Genomic DNA, 20,422 nt, shown 5'->3' with positions numbered 1-20,422 from the left:
AGATTTCCGGTTAACGCGCGCGTTCTCTCCGATGGCGTCGATTCGTGATTGGCTGACAACTGTTACATTATGGCAGCGACGAATCACGAACGCAGAAACATATGGGTCCACGTTAGTTGACGCATCACAGATTTATCTATTCCTAGATAATACGTTCTTTATGCCGGCGGACACGCACCGGTTCATCTCGATAACGACGAATAAATTCGCGCCACGCGCTTAGGCTTCCGAAAGTTATCTGTGCGTAGCGCAGAGTAACTCGGCTGTGCTCCGATTTCGGATATAAGCTCATAGCGGGGACGCATTCGGCGTTGAGGGTCGCTCGCATTTTCTTACATTCGTTTGTGGAAGAGCGTGCGAACTTACGATGGCGTCAGCCATGGACTTTCAAGGCGAGAAGACTAACGGACATGATCAACCAGGTGTCCACCAGAATAGTCAGGAAAGCGCGGGCCAGCAGAATCAAGGCCAATACCACCAGCAGCAACAGCAGCAGCATGGCCAGCAGCAGCAAGCTACAGCCGGTATCCCTGGCAAGGACGACGAGCGCAAGCTCTTCGTTGGCGGATTGTCTCGTAGCACCACCGACAAAGAGTTGCATGAACACTTCAGCAAATTTGGCGAGATCGAGAGTATCTCCGTCAAGGTCGATCCCCACACCGGTGTCTCACGCGGCTTCGCCTTCATGGTGTTCGCCAATCCCAAGACCATCGATAAGCTGCTCGCGTCCGGCGAGCATTATATTAACAAGCGTAAGGTAAAAGATCAACATGGATCAAACTGGTTAAAAACTATAGTTTTTTCAATTTTCTAAGATGTTAAAGATTTTAGGATTGCACTATATCCTTTTTTTTTTTATAAAAATCAGTGTAGAAAATATGCTACAAAATTATGTTATGCAATGAGAGATAGAAGTTGTGCTTGTGCTATCCTGCATTTATAGTCAAATCTCTCTATTCTTAATATTTCTGTTTTCTAAGCTTTCTTAACCTCTGTATATTTAGCATCTTCTCCTGCATTGTTCTTGTCTCTATTTCATATTTGCCATTTAATTATATATATATATATATATATATATATATATATATATATATATATAAAATAAAGAGGAAAAATGCTTCAAACTTGTTTGGAAAAACTCTGATGTACAAATAATAAGAAAATTTAATTGCATTTTAATTTACATATTCATACAATTTTATTTCACGATTGAATAGGTGGATCCAAAGCGAGTGAGCAAAAAACCTCAACATGGTAAAGTCTTTGTGGGTGGTCTCACACCAGAGATCACGGACGAAGATATTAAAACTCATTTTGGACAATACGGCACCATCGTCGAGCTACAAGCACCTTTCGACAAAGTCAAAAATCAACGGAAGGGTTTCTGTTTTATCACATTTGACTCGAAGGAGGTTGTGTATAAGTTACTAAAAACACCTAAACAGACAATAAACGGTAAGGAGGTAGATGTTAAAAAGGTGAAGGTTAATCCAGATCCGAGAAATCAAGGTTTCTGGGCGCCGGGTTATGGATATGGTTATGGTGGTGGTTATTATCTTCCCGATTATAATGGCTACCATAGTGGCTATGATGATATGTACACCAATTATGATTATGCCGGATACGACGGCTATGATAACATGGGCTATGGACCCAAACCACGAGGAAATGGTCCGGGACCGCGTCAGTTTCAGAGACATCAACCATACTAAATGAAACAGGTATATTAACTATACTATCATATTTCTTCATACTGAACTTTAAGAAGGTCCTAGGTAGAATACTACAAGATATATCAAAAATCATCTTGTAAGAGAATAGCCCTTCAATTTTCATTTGTTGTATGCAGAGATATTGTCCTTCCTAGATATTGTCTATTGAGTGGAGAATAAGAAATAATATTGCATAAAAAACAATGATGGCAGTGCTTGTAATATTTTCGTTGCTAATATGCATGTGTTTTCTATTGATTGTTACATTCTCTGATTCTTACTTTATCTTCTTTATTACGATCTTATGCGCAGGCGAGCTATTCTTTCACGAGATTTAGGGTGCATTCCATTTAATATTACAAATACTTTGAAACATTTGATTAATTAAAAAAGTAATCTTTACTTCTTTTGTCCTGATTGATTAAATAATTCAAAATATTTGTATATCAAGTCGAGTGCACATGAAATTACAATCGGAGACTGAATTGGGGCTGTTGGAAATAAAAAACAAAGAAATATAAGTTAAAGAAAACAAGGAACTGAAAAAAATTTATATGGTTAGGTTCAAAAACTTAGAACTTATGTACTGGAAAAGATACATATTGTGTTGTTGTTCTTCCAATATGTGACCTTATCTGTTTACTGCAATATGCATGTCAGATTACAAATCATAGATAAATATTATATATGTCATTCTTAAAATTTAGTTTTTAGTACTATGTACTAAAGAGAACTTATTTAGAAAAAACATATTGTTATAAAAAACATTCTGTTACAAACCGAGCTGTTTTACCTCAAAATAATTCAAATCTGTTATATATTTCATTTATAATATATATAAAATATAGTGCTTTCGTATAAATTTTAAACAGATAACAGATTTTTCTTTTTTATTCCGTTTATATTTCTCCAGTTTTTTGTATTTGAAATAAAATTCATGTATATTAAGACGTTGGAGAGAACGTCAGAAAATATAGAAAGTGTAAGGAAAATAAACAGGTTGATGTTGTGACACCTCTGCTAAATTGCTCAAATCATTAAATTGTATGACATATGGAATAAATCTTTTGTATAATAAACTGAAATGATATGTAATCTACAGCTTGTAAAAGAGCAATTTTCTTATATTATTTATTAAGTAAATATTTGTACTTAAATTTAATTATGCTTCTAAAAAAAGGATAGCTTTGGTATGCAGAATATTATCGCCTTTCTATATTTAACAAATTTATTGTAGAAAATTATCTTACCAATCAGCAACAAGCAGATATATAGCTAGACTTATATAGCTTTTTTTTATAATTCGGTGAACGGTGTCTCTATTATTTGAAAATTTATTCCGATATGTTTTATAATTCAATGATTCAGAATGGTCATGCTCTTTCCAGTATATATACTATCTAAGATTGTAAACGACTTGTCCAACAAGCTCCGAATTCCTCCGAGTTTAATGCGTTATAAAGAAAACACACACACATGCAGAGAGAGAGAGAGAGAGAGAGAGAGTGATAGCATAACTGAAATTAACAATAATAACAAGAAATACAAGTTAATGATATTAATGTAGAATGAGTAATTAAGAATGTGAGTAATTAACAATAGAAAGCATTAATATTTTTATTTAACGACCATTAAACGATCGTTGCCCGAAACCAGTGATTCGAAATCAATGTTAAACAATGGAATCAATGTTATCATGTAAAAAAAATATAGAAGTTTTAAAATGCGCGTGTCTCATATTTTTCTCCACAGTAACAGGACAAGTTAATGATAAACTAATAATACAATAATTTACAGAACTTGTACTTTTTGTAATGTACTTTGTTCTATTTATGGAGAATATGGCAAGGTTTTCTGTGTAATAAAAGAACTACAACAATTGATGCACGATATGATCATAAAGTTTGTTAAAAAAAAAACTTAAAACATTTACATTGGAATACTGTTAGTCGTATTCATTCAATTTAACATTTTATTTGTTCTTTATTCATAATTTGCAACTAACATATATATCTAATATATTGAGTTGTGCCACAAAATAATATATCTAATATATTGTTTTGCATATTAAGAAATTTTTTATATTTTTACATTCAAATAATACATACATTTAATATACAATCAAATAATTACAGCAACTTTTAATTAATGGCACCAATGCAGTATAATTCGGGTAACCGAATTTATTGTTACATAAGTTGTGTTTTAACTGGCAATACATTATAGATTTATTCTTTATAATTGAATTTCCTGCACTCGTATACACTAAAAATGAGATAGGTATAGTTAAGTATATGTTTAGTTAAGTATATGTAAGTTTAAGAAAAGTTAAAAATAAAGAAACAAAAAGAGTGCAAGAAGTTTAGCTACAAAGAATGAACCTCATATATGAAAGTATATGTGTATGAATGATTTTTTAGTACTGCCAGTACATCAATCTATATCGAAATATACTGATATATGTTAAGATAAAAACATATAATCTTGAAGGAAAATATGTCTTCATAAGAAGATGTCACTCTTCTTTGAAAATTTGGCACAAATTTTTCGGTCAACTCAATATTTTAGTACTTTAGTACTCTAGTATTCTCATATTCTTTAGAAATTTAAGTTTGTTCACAAGTATTTCTTTATTACTTGCTTATTCACTATATACGTTATATATAAAAAAATTAATGTATGCTGATATATTTTGATTCAAATTGTTTTTAGACAACCTTAATTTGTGTGAATCCTGCTATATAATAGAAAAAAAAGAAAATACTTATGGACCAAGGGCTTATATAAAAATATATTTCTTCCTTATATAACTCATGTCAAATAGTGTAGTCAAAGTTAAATATATGCTCTAAATATATGATCTAATATGCAACCGTTTATAATTGAAGAATATGTAAGTTATGTTAAGGAGTATCTAAACTCATTTTCGTATCATCTAATATCTGTATAATATCTGATATCTGTGTTACACGTTAAAAAATGTGTAAGTTATACAGTTTATAAGCTAACAAATTGTACATATATGTACATCGTATGTATGTTACATCAAGAAAAAAAAACATACATACATTCATGTATGCGTATTTGTAAGGATATGACAATGTAAGAACATGATGAGTTAGAATTTAAAGGAAAAAAATGTAAAAAAAAAAGTATATAATAAAAAAGAATATAATTAAAATATGAGCGTCCTGGGTATATACATGAAGTGCACGCAAACGACGAACTTAGCTGAAATAATGTCGACGAAACGATACATCTGTAATAATGAGAAAAGAAAAAAAATATGCATATTGCACTATAACCATAGTTTACAATATTTATGCAGAATTGTATTATACTATCGACATCCTGTGAATGTGTCATTATAAAACATATTGCCATAGTTAGTTTGGCAATTCTAATCTGTCTTTAATAAGACGAGATAGATGAAATCTATCTCGAAACAAAGTTCTATTACCTGCGTGTCGTCTGTGTGCTCGGTCTGTATAACAAAAGAATAAGATATGAATACGGCGAAAAAATAATAACAGTATGTACACATTGAAAATAACAAAGATTTTTTTAAACGTTCGAAGAAATGTTTAAATTTTAGATGACTTATAATCCGTGATAAATTTTGTAACAAATTTATAGAATTCCATTTATAATTTTATATGTCATGCAATACAGAAAACACATTTGAAGAAATAAAATAAACATACATTAGGACATGTGGCACATAAAATAAAAGCTTCAAGATCTTTTTTACATACAATATATAATAATGCAGTAATATATACATACATACATACATACATACATACATACATACATACATACATACATACATACATACATATATATATATATATAATTTTCCTAAAATGTTTTCTGTTTAATTATAAATAAATTTCTATAGCGAATTTTATCACGAATTATAATTTGTTTAAAGTAGACTTAAGGCGGCAAATAATCAGAAATAAAAACACAATCTGTAGATTACTTTAATATTTCTTTCGCATTTCTAACACGCGAGTAGCAGTTCCTGTTCACTGTACGAAGACTGCTCTTCATATCGCGAAAAGACTGTCACAAATGATGATACAGGCTCTAGAAAATTTTAACAATTAATAGAATTTGCAGTTTCGACTACAAAATTGAAAGAAAACTGAGTGATGTAATTGTTAGAGAATGTAGATAAGACACAATATGTGGGACTATGTTTAGATACATCGAAATTATATTGTACACAAGGCTGAAAAAGCTTTAAACATTCAAAAGTTTTTTCTCAGACGTCGCAAAGACATCAATGGTTTGGCTTAACTCAACCGAGTGAGAGTTAGGGGGAGAAATTCCCTTGAGAACATCTTTAATAGATTTTTAATAGAATTCGTTTTTGTGAATCCTATTGGATGCATTACTGATGTTCATTACAGCGTTTATTGATGCATTTATTGCGATCATTGTTGTACATTACAGACTGTTGTGCAGAAATTTATATATAAGGCCTGTATATGTATAGTATATAAGCAGATTGAATATGAAAAATGTTCAATATTTATATATAATAAAATACTGATCATTTTCAGTCAAGATGCTTATATTACAATTTTACTTACTAATATCTAAATATTACATCTAGAGATATGCTTTTACATCTAAAATTAATGTACAACAGGCTTTAATCTGTCTATTAATATGTCAAACTAGTGCATCCAAAGGAATTTACTATAAGCCAAACTAACTGTCTTTGACATTAAATCTGTATACTGTGTATACCATATTTGCGTGTGAAAATATATATGGAAAACAAAAGAAAGAGAGGAAGAGAAAAAGAGAGAATGAAAAATTAAAGGAAACGATACAGATATTTTGTTACTATTAATTACTATTCGCCTGTTTCACCCATGACACAGTGTATATTTTAATTATAGCAAAAATAAATGCCAATTATTTCAAATATTTTTTCTGATATTGTATATAACATATTTGTAATGTATATATATATATATATATATATATATATATATATATATATATATATATATTTTATGATAAACGTATTCCTTTTATATGTATAATACATAGATTTTATACATTAGATTAATGCAAAAGCTTCATTGTGTCTATTTCTATATTAAATTTAAAATAAAATCGAATCCAAGATTTCTCTTTAAGAAGAGAAAAATCTTTGTAAAGACTAAGACGTCTTTAATTTGATTTGACAAATACAATAAACTTTTGCATCCTAATTTTACGTTTATTTAACTTAATTAATAACAATCCAATTAGCAGCAATATCATCAAAGAGAGAATCATGATTAATGTTGGTTATCTTTTTTTCAATAGATGGTGCTGAATGCGTCTTAATGTTCTTAGCATCTAGTATGGCATCTGGCATTCTCAAAGTATACATTCACGCACGACGAGTAGCACAAGTGCTTCGGTGTATACGTGGTGTACAATTCCAGCTTCAGCTGCAGTTTCTTGCGTCTCGCATTACACGGGATTCTAGCAACTGAAACATCTAAAGGGAAAGACAGAGAGAGAGAGACAAAGAGGAAAGAGAAAACGACAGCGCATCCAAGTCTTGCTCGGCGATGCCTCACCCAGAATTGTCACGGGTGCCGTGGCGATCAGTCACGTTGTTTCGACGGCTGTGGGGATTCGCGATGTAGCCCTCCTCCTCCTTCTTTCCCACCCTTCTCTACCAGTCCGAGGAAAACATTCTCTCTCGCGTTGATATCGTTAGAATATCCCGATCACATCGATGCGTCGTCACGCAACGTCGTCGACGGGATCTCGCGCAACAACAGACCGTCGTGTCGAGTCACCTGCGACTACCTGCGTTCGTCTTCATAATTCTCATCATCGTCATCTGCAAGAAGTGCCTTCTTTCGATCATCAGTCGGTCGCCCGATCACACGGAAGGCTACAGCCGTATATGTTTCATCTGTCCCGGCGATGAATGTAACGATCTTACATATATACATCTTTACATAAGCCTGCATATACACCTCGGTAAGTGGCAGTTTCAAACATGTATAATACTCTCCTAAATATATGTCTCTCCTAAAAGGGATAGACAACCAAATGAGTGGGAAAAAAAATGAGGATATAGAAACGGGTATAAGTTCATCGAGGTTTGATTTTGACGCTGCGGATACTCGAAAGCAATTTTCTATTTCTGTTTGTGTGGCAATAAAAAAAAGTAAGTCATAGTAAAGTTATAATCGTGTAAAATTAGGATGGCAAAGTTTGTAAGATTTTCTTTTAACACGCGTACTTGTGTAACATCGAAGAGATCTAATTTGCTGAATTTTATATCGGTTTTGACTGTCGAATATCTATATTTTGATTCATTAAAAAAATAATTAATGCAACAAAATGTTATTATTTATTTTTTCAAACAACATAAATTTATTAATAAATTATTATTTATTTCTCTTTCTCTTTCTCTGAGAATTAAATATATTTAAAATTGATATTCTGAAAACTTCTTGAAATAGAATAATAAGTGATTAAAATAAATCATTTCATCCTTAATTTATCTCTAAAAGTTGTAATCATTGATTAAAAATTGGAATAATGATCGAATATTACCGTAGCACAAAATATCTATATACAAGAGTAATCTCGATCGGATCAATGTGCGTGTATAGATCTTTGCAGAAAAGTTGCGATAATGGATACAAATTGCTAATCCTCCACAAAATTGTAATCGAATCGGCAAATTTTTGCGGTATCGAGTAAATAATGTATATATCATGAGCGATTTCGGATTGCATAATGCGTGGAAATATATTGCCGTTATTATGATTTTGCGTAGAATCTACATACATATATATATTTCGTTGAATAAATAGTTTGAATATCAATAGATATATCTAGAAAAATGAAAACATATATCTAAATTAAGAAATGATAAATTATGTTCAATATTTACTTTGTATTGAAACTTTTATTACATTAGGTATTCATTGAAATGAGATAATACGATAATTTTCGTTAAAAGTGCATAATCTAACATGTTAATCGAAATACTTGCAATAATAGTGATGAAAAAAAGTATTTCTTTATGCAAGTTTATCGAAATATTTTGATAAGCGTAGATATAGCAATCTTTGATGAAACAGCGAAATCTAACAAAGTTACACTGACAATCGAAATGTCATTAAATATCAGCTGATTTGAATATCATACTTGACTCATTATAATTGTTAAATCAATTCTCTTTCACATAATTACTTCACAGTATTATATATGAATATTATTATTAATAACCTTAATTATAATGACGTCCAATTATATTAAAACATTTAATAGAAAGAAAGAGATATAATTAATAATTCTTAAATACTCGCCAGATCAATTTCATACAAGTAATTTTTTTTTGTATCATATTCCTCACTTCTTCCCGTTGAATATATCATTTCTTCTTCAACATACAAAAAATATATACATAATAATAAATTTTTAAGATTTTAAAAATTGATAATAAAAGATTTTATTGTTAAATTCTTAAATTTTAAAAATATAAAATTAAGAATTTATACATATGTATGTGTATATGTGTATGTAAGTGGAGAAAGGGGGGGGAAATTATATCAAGGGGGAAAGGGAAGTATATATACATATGTATTCATAAAAAAAAGGAAGAAGAGTGAGCATCTGTCGAAGGAGAGGAAAAACACATGTACATAACTTTGTTTCGAGAACGCAAATATACTCTTGCGGATTAAATATATAAGATATTTTTTTCAATTAATGTAATTGTGTGAGTTATTATTTATATGGATATTGCGTGCTTTTTCAGGAATGTATCAATTAATTACACATACAATAAAAATGCATCGCGATTGCTGAAACGCATCACGAGTGCAAGAAACAAACAAAAACCGTCGTCCGGGTGATCTGGATCAGACTGACAAACTTGGATACATAACCTAGAAGACATAATGTCCCAGTTAAATATCAGCACGGGTAAACGAGGCAGGGGGATAGCGAGTACCTCCGCATCGACGGTATCTGCGTTGAGTAGTTCCACTGATTTGGCAAGTCTCTTCGAGTGCCCCGTCTGTTTTGACTATGTGCTTCCACCGATTTTACAATGTCAGAGTGGGCATCTCGTTTGCACAAATTGCCGACCAAAACTCTCATGCTGCCCCACATGCAGGGGTCCGCTAGGTATGCATCTTTTTTTTTATTGAAATTATTATTGAGATTATTAGAATCATATTTAACAAATAATCTGATAATGCACAGGTAACATCCGTAATCTGGCTATGGAAAAAGTAGCGAGTAATGTGATGTTTCCTTGTAAATATTCCACCAGTGGCTGCACAGTTTCATTGGTGCATACTGAGAAGGCAGATCATGAAGATGCATGCGAGTTCCGTCCATACAGCTGTCCTTGCCCAGGTGCATCTTGTAAATGGCAGGGATCGCTAGAACAAGTAATGTCTCATCTTATGATGAGTCACAAAAGTATTACAACCTTACAAGGTATTAAATTTTTGTCATTTGACTTTGCACTTTTCTTGTAACTTTTTACATTGATTTTTGTGTTTTTCTTCAGGAGAAGACATTGTTTTTTTGGCAACTGATATTAATCTTCCTGGAGCTGTGGATTGGGTAATGATGCAATCCTGTTTTGGCCATCACTTTATGCTAGTGCTTGAGAAACAAGAGAAATATGATGGACATCAACAGTTCTTTGCAATTGTACAATTGATTGGTTCAAGGAAGCAAGCAGAGAACTTTGCTTACAGGTAATTAAACATTATAATTTATTGTATTTAATAAAAAAACAACTTAGAAAATTTTAAATAAATAAATTCGACATCTATGATATTTTTGTGTCTCACATTAGGGACTGTGACTTTAATTAAATAACTCTGCTTAACAGATTAGAATTGAATGGTCATAGAAGGCGTCTCACGTGGGAAGCGATGCCGCGCTCTATTCACGAGGGGGTATCGTCTGCGATTTTAAATTCTGACTGCCTTGTATTTGACACCTCCATTGCCCAATTATTTGCTGACAATGGAAATCTAGGAATTAACGTTACAATTTCTATGGCCTGAGAAAAACCCGAAAAAACAGTATAAAAAGAAGAGAAAACATAATTATGCAGACATATCGAGCAGTCTTTTGGATTATGGGTATGATAAAAATATTTGGATGAGACTGCCCGTTATGCACTGTTAACAGTTCTTTTCATGTTACCAGATGAATATTAGCAATACAAAGATGTTAGGAAATGTTTGGAATATGTTGATGATATGCAGCGTTCAAATGCTCAGTACAGGATCGGGGTCGAAAAGCTTTAAAGTACACTTGTGCGTGATATTTATGAATGTGACACTCACAGAAACAAATATAATAAACATCTTTTCGAAATATCCATGCTATAACTTTAAAGCTTTGACGCAGTATAATATCGAATTCCGAAAAACAAAAGTACCTGATATCCGCGCTATTGTCACATTACTACTACTCATTTTGTGTATCAATTTTTCATTTATACTTCTCCAGGAATATATGCATTATTGCATATATGCCTGTGTATGTATGCGTTATTGAATTCTATTAACATCTTTTTTGTCTGTATTTTAACACTTTTTCAAGACTTGGTATAGCAAATGCAAAAACACTTTTTCAGGCATAGCATTTCAGAAGTTCATTATGAATCTCGTCATGCAATTATTGCGTTTATTTGCCATTAATGTATATTTTTATATCGCTATTTATTTTTTCATTTATAAAGTTTACTTTCTTGTGTTTGTAAAATTTTCATTTATTTTATTTCAGTTATTTTATCGAAGCTCTTATACAAAATGTTTTAAACGTGGAGATCAATCGCTCGGGAGATGAGGAGTTGGGAATCCAAAAACAAGAGAAAAAATTGGTATGAACATAGGTCTAGAAATGAGTTATTTTCGAGTTATCACCATTTTTATGTTGAAATTTCAAATTGCTATGCTTTCGAATGTTTTTGTTAAAAGGAGAGATGGTTTTTTTATTTATTTTTTGTACTTATTTTTTTAAATTTTATTTATATTTTTTTATTATGATTTTTTTTTATTCTGGGTAGTATTAAAACAACCCACAATTTTTATTTGACTTTGATTAATTATAAAACTTATAAAAACCATTTCTTCCTTCAATTTTGACAAAAAAAATCGAAAGCAAAGCAATTTGAAATTTCAACATAAAAATGGCAATAACTCGAAAATAATGTTCTGAACCTATGTTTATACCAACTTTTTTTTTTGTTTTTAGGTCTCTACCTCCCGAGCAATTGACCTCCACTTTTGAAATACTCTGTATATGTATATGCATCTTGCATATAATGTGATAAATCTGGCTTTTGCATAGCATATTATTTAATTATTCGATATTATGATTGTAGATACATAATTATGCTTTTTGGGATTATGCAAGCAGTAAAAGGCAGATCAGTTTTTTACTATTTAGTTTGAATATTAAAGCAAGACATTAATATTTTTACAATTACATTAATAAAAAGTGAGAAGCAATATTCAATTACAGAAAAGTTCCTGTAAACAAGATAAAAAAAAGAAACCAAAAGTAACTAAAGCAATTATATTAAAATTTAAAAGATGTTTCTTTTTTCAACTTGAATTTTAATATATATTGAGATATCTGCAAGTGTTAACATTACTATATACTTATTAGTATGAAATTAAACTGATCTATTGATACAAGTGAGAGAAAAAAAAACATTGCTTTGTACTATATCTAATATCTATATATTGAATTTATTCTTAATCGATGATATTTTTTTATATAAATTACATTTTAATGCTATTATAAATATAGCAATCAAACCACACTAGAATTTTCTTACAGTTTTAAAAATCTTTTTTATTGATTCTTATGATTCATGCTCTTTAAAATACATAAAATGCCTTTTTTTCTGCTATTATGCATAACATTCATAAAGTAAAAAAAAAAAACGAAATATCTGTACTAAAAACAGAGCATTGAACTGAACTGCATAACAAAATTCAGAAAGACGAATTAAGAGAATGAAATTTTGGGGAAGAGATTACTTTCTTCGGAAGGACACTTTAGACTGAAATGTAATTATATGACACGAGTAGGCTAAGTCTATAACAATTATATATTTTTCATAGATCGAAAAATATACAAGCTTTACTTTCGCTAAGTGATTCATACAACGTGATTGCTGAAACTTTTGTCAAAGGTTACTACGATATTGAATTAATATTGCCCATAAATATTCAAATTATCGATCAATTTAATGTCTTGTTACACATACAATCATGGAAGAAAAGAAGTTTGCGAATATAAACGGAAGTATTGTTATTGTAAATAAAACGCGAAAATTTATCATGTGATATAAGTAGTATAAATAATATAAATGATAATGTGCTGTATTCACAATGTTGAAAATAATTCGAGGGAACCAAGTGCACAGTGTATACACACTGTATATGATTAGCATGTATTATTAAGCTTATACAATTATATTTACACACATCTATTACAAAAAATCAAATATTTCATTTTAATAGATTGAAATGAAAATCATTTGACCAATTTTGGCGGTTATCGGAAAAAAATGAGCAAAAAAAAATAAGGAAAGTTTTTAATTTTGATGATTGTTATTCTGTACCGAGACTGTAGAAGTATCTTCCCAATTTATAGTATAAAATGTAATTCTGCACTTGAACCTACAAGAACCAATGCGTTCGAGAATCATCATATTAAGATCTTTATAGTAAGAATAGTTTGATTATGGATACTTGCATAGATCATTATATAAGATTGGAAAGAATTACAAATACATGCTAGTTGTGATTTTTCTCTCTGTAGTGTAAACACGAAATTATTAGATCATACGAATTGGGAGATGATCTAATAATTTGAAAAGAACACATCACAATTGTTAAGCATTGTGTACATATGATAAGATTAATGATAGCATAATCCTTATTCTTTAACTAACAATAAGTAGTAATTTATTCTCTAGCATTCATGAGGACTTCATTGCTGTTTTACTAAACTTGATCATACAGACTATATCTTTTGTTTGATTCTTCATGAATGTTCTCTTCATTATTTCATTTATATTATTTTATTTATATTATTCTATTTATATTTTTATATCGAATTATATGATATGTAATATTCTCAAACAAAAGTAAAAACTATTTTAATTTCATTGTAGTTTGTGAACAAGAAATAACATAATAAGCTAGCTGATGTAATATAAAATGTTGAAAGTTTTGAAAATGCGCTACTGCGTGATATGATATTGAAAAATATAAATTCACTATCGTTTTTGAATGATTCTAATATATCATATTTTTTTTCAAAGTTTGCATTTATATTATAGTGTAACTTCCTCTCTTTCACTTAAAATTTAAAATTTTTAAAAATTAAGACGAAAAATATATCAAAATATTTTAAAATTTATTACATCAATATTTAGATATTGAAAAGTCTTGTATTTAAAAGATTTTTCTGATGCATTCTTTGTACACGCTTTGAGCCACATTTATTGATATTAATGAATAATTATTTATATACAAGATCTGTATATTGCAACTGCAATACGAGAAATGATTTATACGTCCAAATGTATTTGGCAAAAGCGTGACATATCCCAAATAAATCATGAATTCGAGTGTGAACGAGAGTGTAGTGGGTTCATCTTGTTTGACAATTTGTATGGTACAATTATGAAATCGTGTAGACTAATAATTATAAATGTCCAATCTTTTAATGATGAATCTTTATGTTCTACACGATATCATAGAACAGCCTAAGGTGCTCATGTATCCGCAGAATATATAACTTTCGACAGAGAGAATAGCTTTATTTAAATATAATGTATATACTTATACATATATATATATATATATATATATATATATATGCATATTTATAGAATCTACAGAATGTTCATGCCATGTATAAAGAAAAGTATAAATAAATTTTTTTATAAATATTTTTATTATTCATTATATTTATATATATAATATTGCTCTCCTTCTCTTCTCACACATTCACAAATTAAAAAATTTTTAATTACGATGAAACATAATTTTAAGAAAATATGTAAAAGGAGATTCCTAGAGTAATATATATTGAAATATTGATCAGAAAATATATTGATACATTATCAGACATTGTATGCATTCATAGAATTTGACATATTTTCAAAAAATAATTTTTTCTTTAATCTATTCGATATGAAGATTCGATTACATTTTATATAATATAATAAGAATGTATAACAATTAAAGTTATATATATGATGTAAATACCACGTGTTTTTGTATGGTTAGCTTCGGAACAAACCACATGTCGGTGCACCGTATATATATGTGCTGTTTCACGAGTTATACTTTTTGGTTATACGCTCTCATAAATCTCTAAATCATTTATTTACAACTCTCTCCTCTGTATCTCTGTATCAATCTATAAAAATGCGTTGGAAACTTCCAAAACCTTTTTTTTACGCTTCTGTGGCAGCGACTACTGTCGCCGTATCATATTTGACAAAGTAATGCTACTTGAAACTCTTTTCAACATAATCTAAAAAAGTTTGGCAAAGTTTAATATTGTTTAGAACTCTCCAATCACAATTAATTAGTTTCTTATATTTATTTATATTCAGTTGTAAAATTTTCGACATGAATAAATGAATATCTATATAATGTAACTGAAAGATATAAATACTAAAAACTACTTACATATTTTTTTTTTTTTAATTTTTATATGGTCCATATTTCACACTGTCACATAATATTTTACCGATATTTATTATTAATTTATGACGTAAGTGATAAAAATAATTATATCAAAATTGCAGAGATTATATGGGCGGTACAAAATATACTGGCAAAGAGAGCTTAGTCAACAAAGTTGTTATTGTGACAGGAGCTAATACTGGTATTGGAAGGGAAACAGTCTTAGAATTAGCTAAACGTGATGCAAAAGTTATCATGGCATGCAGAGATATGAAAAAATGTGAAAAGGTATTTATGTTGTCATTAGTATCATCTATTTTCAGTTTGCAAAAATAAGATATAAAATAAAATATAATAATTTTTATTCATATATTTCTTATATAGGAGAGATATAGAGAGTTTTTGCTTTTTTATATCATTATTATTATAAATCACTTTATAACAATTTTGTATAATATGAGATAATTTTCAATTTTGTATAGGCACGTCAAGAAATTGTATTTGAAACGAAAAATAAATATGTATACTGTAGGAAGTGTGATCTGGCATCACAAGAAAGTATTAGAAAATTTGTCAAGCAGTTTAAGAATGGTAATTATTCACAAATATATTCATTTACAAATTTCATTTTATATAATGTAAATATTTACATGTATTTTTATATTGTAGAACATGATAAACTTCATATACTTATTAATAATGCTGGTGTAATGAGATGTCCAAAGAGTTATACCAAAGAAGGTATCGAAATGCAGCTTGGAGTTAATTATATAGGACATTTCTTGCTTACAAATTTACTTTTGGATGTTTTAAAAACGTCTGCACCATCCAGAATTGTGAATGTATCAAGTGCCTCTTATTATAGAGGCAAAATAAATATGACAGATTTAAATAGCGATAAAGAGTACGATGCTGGTAATGCTTATACACAAAGTAAATTAGCCATCATTTTTTTCACTAGAGAATTGGCAAACAAATTGAGAGGTAATTTAATAATAGTAACAAGTGTATTTATAGTGTCCCTTTATAGTGTTTTGCTAAGATATATTTCTTACTTTTGCATTATTCAGGAACTGGTGTTACTGTGAATGCTGTTCATCCTGGTATAGTGGATACAAATATAACACGACATATGTTTGTATACAACAACTTCTTTATACGAATATTTCTGAAACCATTTGCTTGGCCGTTTATTAGAGCGCCTCTGCAAGGAGCGCAAACTGTTTTGTATGCAGCATTAGATCCTAGTCTTACAGATGTTTCTGGCTGTTATTTCGAGTAAGTATCATTGAAGAAAGTTAAAAAATGATAAATATAGCAAATAATAAATATAGCATTAATATTATTACATGATTTGTTGTAGCAATTGCGAAATGAAGGAAGTAGCAGAGGAAGCCAAAAATGATAATCTGGCAAAGTGGCTGTGGAAAGTTAGTGAAAAATGGACACAATTAGATGTGCAATTAAGGGTACAATAAAGATATATAGTTGCATTAATCCTATTTTATTTTCATACATTCATATTTTGTTTTAATATAATATTATAAATTTTTAAATATTAAATTTTTTTCAAAGTGGATGTAAGAAGCAAAAATGTTTGCCGCGCAAGCGCAAAAGAACAATGCAATAACCTATCAACTCTTCTTTCTTACGGAAAAGTGCTAAGTTGATTGGCTATTGGATTGCTTTTAGATGCGCGGCGAATTTCCGCGTCCTGTCTACAAGACTCAAGAATGAAAGGTTAAGAATACATTCATTCTTGCCGCACACAAATTAGAAACTTAATATTTATGAAAAAATTGCCAATGTGCCAATGTGCCAATTCTCAGATTTTTCTCTGATTATAAGTGACGTTTTAAGAACATATATATGTTGAAATAATAAAATTGCAGATTTTTATATCACATCGTATTAGTATAAGGTACTAATGTTTTATTTATCCTGATTGTTAATTAATGCTGATTATATAGTTGATTAATAGAGCTGTTTTTTCTGTGCATATACAGAATCGATCATTAACAATGCCATTAATAGTAGGCGCGACAATGCAATGGGAATCGGCGGACAAAAGTATAGGGAAAATCGTACTAAAGCCGGCAGTATATACTAAGAAAGCAACAGAACACTCCATGTGTAACGTTCTTGTAGACAAGCTAGATGTTAAAGGAGCATCAAACAAAGATTTGATAGAAAAATATCATACTGACATTCTCAATAGTGAGGGCGAGAAAGTGTTAATCATAGGAGAAGCAAGCGCAGAAATTGATAGAAAAATTGAGAATGCAATTCAAATGATGAATATCCATGAGAGAAGTCTTGTTACCATCACTATGCCTGCAATACAATCAGAAATTAATAGCGAATCTATAATAGTCAAGTTTCAGATTACATTGATAAAATGTGAGCGTAATAAACCAATCTGGGAGTTGAATGCAGAAGAGAAGTATGAAATAGCCCTAAAGTACAAAGAAAGAGGTATTGAATTATTCAAGGACTTAAGAATTACAGATGCATTTTACAAATTCAGCAGAGCTTGCAAAATTTTGATAACATTAGAACCAATACCAGACTTAGAATTAGACAAGCAATTAGAATCCAATATTAATAATCTGAGACTTATGCTGTACAACAATATGGCTATGTGTCATCTAAATCGAAAGAACTATGAACATACCATTACTTTATGTACTAAAATATTGGATAAGGATAAGAATAATGTTAAGGCTTTATATAGAAGAGGGGTGGCATATGGAAATATGAAAAATAATGAAAAAGCTGTAGCAGATATAAAGGAAGTACTTACCTTAGAACCTAATAATAATGCAGCAAAAGAGAAATTTAATATTTATAACGACAGATTACAGGAATCAGTTCAGAGGAGCAATGATATGATAAAAAGAATGTTTAAAACTTATTAATAAGTCATTAATATTATAAGTATATACATTTGTTTGCTAATTTCAGAAATAAAATATATTTATTTTATAAATAGAAAAATATGCACGCCTCTTATTTTTATTCACAATAACTTATAATAATCTTAATATTTTACAAGTATGTAATAGTATATTTGTATGGTGTAAAAAAATTAATAACATTAAACTAAAAAGTGTTAATTATATAACTTTTATTACAATATTAGTATACAATGGCTAAAAAACAAAAGTGCAGCAAATATGTGTAGTGCACTCTTAAAGTTTTTTTTTTATAATACAGAATTTTTGATTGAGGTAACTTTATTGATAGCCGCAGTTATAAATTATTCAATGATGTGTTTATTTTTAACTACATCATAACTATATAAAATATGTAAGATATTATAAGTTACTTATAAATATCGATATTTGTAAATGATTTGGACACTTGAAGTTATTTAACTCTATTATTATATTAGTTTCTAATTATTTTATAAAATTGCACAAGAGCAACTCTTCCAATACTAAAATTGCAGTTTGTGTTGAAAGTATAATACTAAAATATATATAGTGGTTTAAATACTAATTGTATTTGTTTATTATAAACTTGGGTTAATATGTATGTTAGAATTAGTTATTTAGATAACTTATAAAATTATAAATAAAAACAGATTTCTATAAAATTAATAAATTTAATATGTGACACAAATAATCTTGACAATCCAAAATGAAGTTTAATGGCACCTTTATGACCATATATCTCTCCATAATTTTACTATTCTACATACAATTATTTTGTATAAAGCACAATAAGATGATACATACAAATATGACTATATTAATAACATGAAGATGTTTATTCAGCTAATAAAATAAATTTTATTAATTAAGAATATTTTTAGAGCTGCCTGTTTGATGTTTAATGATATTTAATATCTGTTAATAAAATTACAAGACACAATCTACAAAAAAAAAAAAAATTTAGAAATTGGATATATTATGTTGTATATAAAGCAGCAATGTATTAAGCAAACGTAATTAAATAAACGTAAATAAAGTCACATTTTTCATGTACTTCTGTAAAATAAATATGTCAACATTTCAAAGACTTTTTAACACAAACAATTTATAATAATGTTGAAATCATAAAGTACAATTCTCATTTTTGCAATCTCAAAGAATGTATAAATTATATATTTTTCAAAACAATAATATGTAGAATATGTAGAATATTTATAATAATGATTATCATTTAATATAAAATTTTTTAAATCCAATATGTCATTTATTAATGAAATTTATGTATTTAAGAATTGTGAAATTCTAAGCAAATTATAAAAATAAACACATTACTCCATTAAGTATATAATAGATTGAATATAAAGTATATTAATAATCGCTTGGCAAGAGACTTGTGTGGTGGAATTTTAATACATGTATATGTCAGATTTTATTACCAAAGTTACTCATTGAATAAAATTCATGCAATACAAAGAAAAAGTTAATTCTTTATATACTTGTAAACCGTTTTTAGATAAAAAAATAATATTCTAAATCCAAGTATATAAATATACAATATATTACACAAGATCTTTCTGAACTTAATTCAATGAGCAATATAGGCAATAGAGTCCAGCATATCTGATGACGCAAATTTGAGCACTTTTAACACAGTGTGTTGGCAACATAAGAATTATATCTTATTTTCTTAAGTAGATTAATATAACATTGTACAACTTTAAGATGTTGCATTTAATAAAATATACTATAGCAATATGTATATTATATGGCGCATGAAAAATCTACTTCAAAATAGTATTTTTGTCACTTTTCCAAGCTATGTAAAATGTGAATAACATCATATATACATTCTTTCTTTTATTATTAAACAATAGCTTAGTACAGTAAAATTAATGTAGAGAATTTCTGGCACAAACAAAATCTATAGTTTATTTTAGTCCAAACATATAAATAATATAAAATAATAAGAACATAATTGTGCAAAAACAAAATTCTGTATATAAAAAGAATTTGCAAAATGCACTTTAAATGTAATGGATACAAC

The 20,422-nt window shown here is 29.0% G+C and overlaps 4 protein-coding genes across 8 annotated transcripts; all 4 read left to right on the top strand.

The window, feature by feature from the left end:
* Positions 1-104: 104 nt before the first annotated feature.
* LOC126858534 (RNA-binding protein squid-like) lies at positions 105-6,654 on the top strand. 2 transcript variants are annotated; one of them, XR_007688688.1, is made up of 3 exons: positions 105-757; positions 1,218-4,002; positions 4,036-6,654. XR_007688688.1 is itself a non-coding variant. In XM_050608942.1 (2 exons), exons 1-2 carry the CDS (start codon positions 368-370, stop codon positions 1,710-1,712), a joined length of 885 nt encoding a protein of 294 aa, XP_050464899.1. In that variant the 5' UTR covers positions 105-367; the 3' UTR covers positions 1,713-6,654. The 2 variants fall into 2 exon arrangements, 1 of the variants encoding a protein (XP_050464899.1); XM_050608942.1 differs by having other exon boundaries at positions 1,218-6,654.
* A 379-nt stretch (positions 6,655-7,033) lies between these two features.
* On the top strand, positions 7,034-12,681 carry LOC126858535 (E3 ubiquitin-protein ligase SIAH1-like). Of its 2 annotated transcripts, none has more exons than XM_050608943.1 (5): positions 7,034-7,715; positions 9,511-9,881; positions 9,960-10,199; positions 10,273-10,465; positions 10,603-12,681. In XM_050608943.1, the coding sequence occupies exons 2-5, from the start codon at positions 9,653-9,655 to the stop codon at positions 10,778-10,780; spliced, it is 840 nt and encodes a 279-aa protein (XP_050464900.1). In that variant the 5' UTR covers positions 7,034-7,715; positions 9,511-9,652; the 3' UTR covers positions 10,781-12,681. The 2 variants fall into 2 exon arrangements, with proteins under 2 accessions (XP_050464900.1, XP_050464901.1); XM_050608944.1 differs by lacking the exon at positions 7,034-7,715 and adding an exon at positions 9,318-9,390.
* A 2,072-nt stretch (positions 12,682-14,753) lies between these two features.
* On the top strand, positions 14,754-17,130 carry LOC126858528 (retinol dehydrogenase 13-like). Of its 3 annotated transcripts, XM_050608932.1 has the most exons (7): positions 14,754-15,255; positions 15,565-15,730; positions 15,925-16,033; positions 16,112-16,426; positions 16,513-16,720; positions 16,806-16,911; positions 17,018-17,130. In XM_050608932.1, the coding sequence occupies exons 1-7, from the start codon at positions 15,179-15,181 to the stop codon at positions 17,024-17,026; spliced, it is 990 nt and encodes a 329-aa protein (XP_050464889.1). In that variant the 5' UTR covers positions 14,754-15,178; the 3' UTR covers positions 17,027-17,130. The 3 variants fall into 3 exon arrangements, with proteins under 3 accessions (XP_050464889.1, XP_050464890.1, XP_050464891.1); XM_050608933.1 differs by lacking the exons at positions 14,754-15,255; positions 17,018-17,130 and adding an exon at positions 15,284-15,410 and having other exon boundaries at positions 16,806-16,939; XM_050608934.1 differs by lacking the exons at positions 14,754-15,255; positions 17,018-17,130 and adding an exon at positions 15,453-15,473 and having other exon boundaries at positions 16,806-16,939.
* A 92-nt stretch (positions 17,131-17,222) lies between these two features.
* On the top strand, positions 17,223-19,550 carry LOC126858532 (peptidyl-prolyl cis-trans isomerase FKBP4-like). Its single transcript, XM_050608940.1, has 2 exons — positions 17,223-17,363; positions 17,449-19,550. Exon 2 carries the CDS (start codon positions 17,464-17,466, stop codon positions 18,358-18,360), a length of 897 nt encoding a protein of 298 aa, XP_050464897.1. The 5' UTR covers positions 17,223-17,363; positions 17,449-17,463; the 3' UTR covers positions 18,361-19,550.
* Positions 19,551-20,422: the final 872 nt, after the last annotated feature.

The sequence above is a fragment of the Cataglyphis hispanica genome, chromosome 25 (genome assembly GCF_021464435.1).
Source record: "Cataglyphis hispanica isolate Lineage 1 chromosome 25, ULB_Chis1_1.0, whole genome shotgun sequence".
Lineage (NCBI taxonomy): Eukaryota > Metazoa > Arthropoda > Insecta > Hymenoptera > Formicidae > Cataglyphis > Cataglyphis hispanica.
The sequence above is the reverse complement of the archived record's forward strand: the minus strand, read 5'-3'. Positions and strand labels throughout refer to the sequence as shown.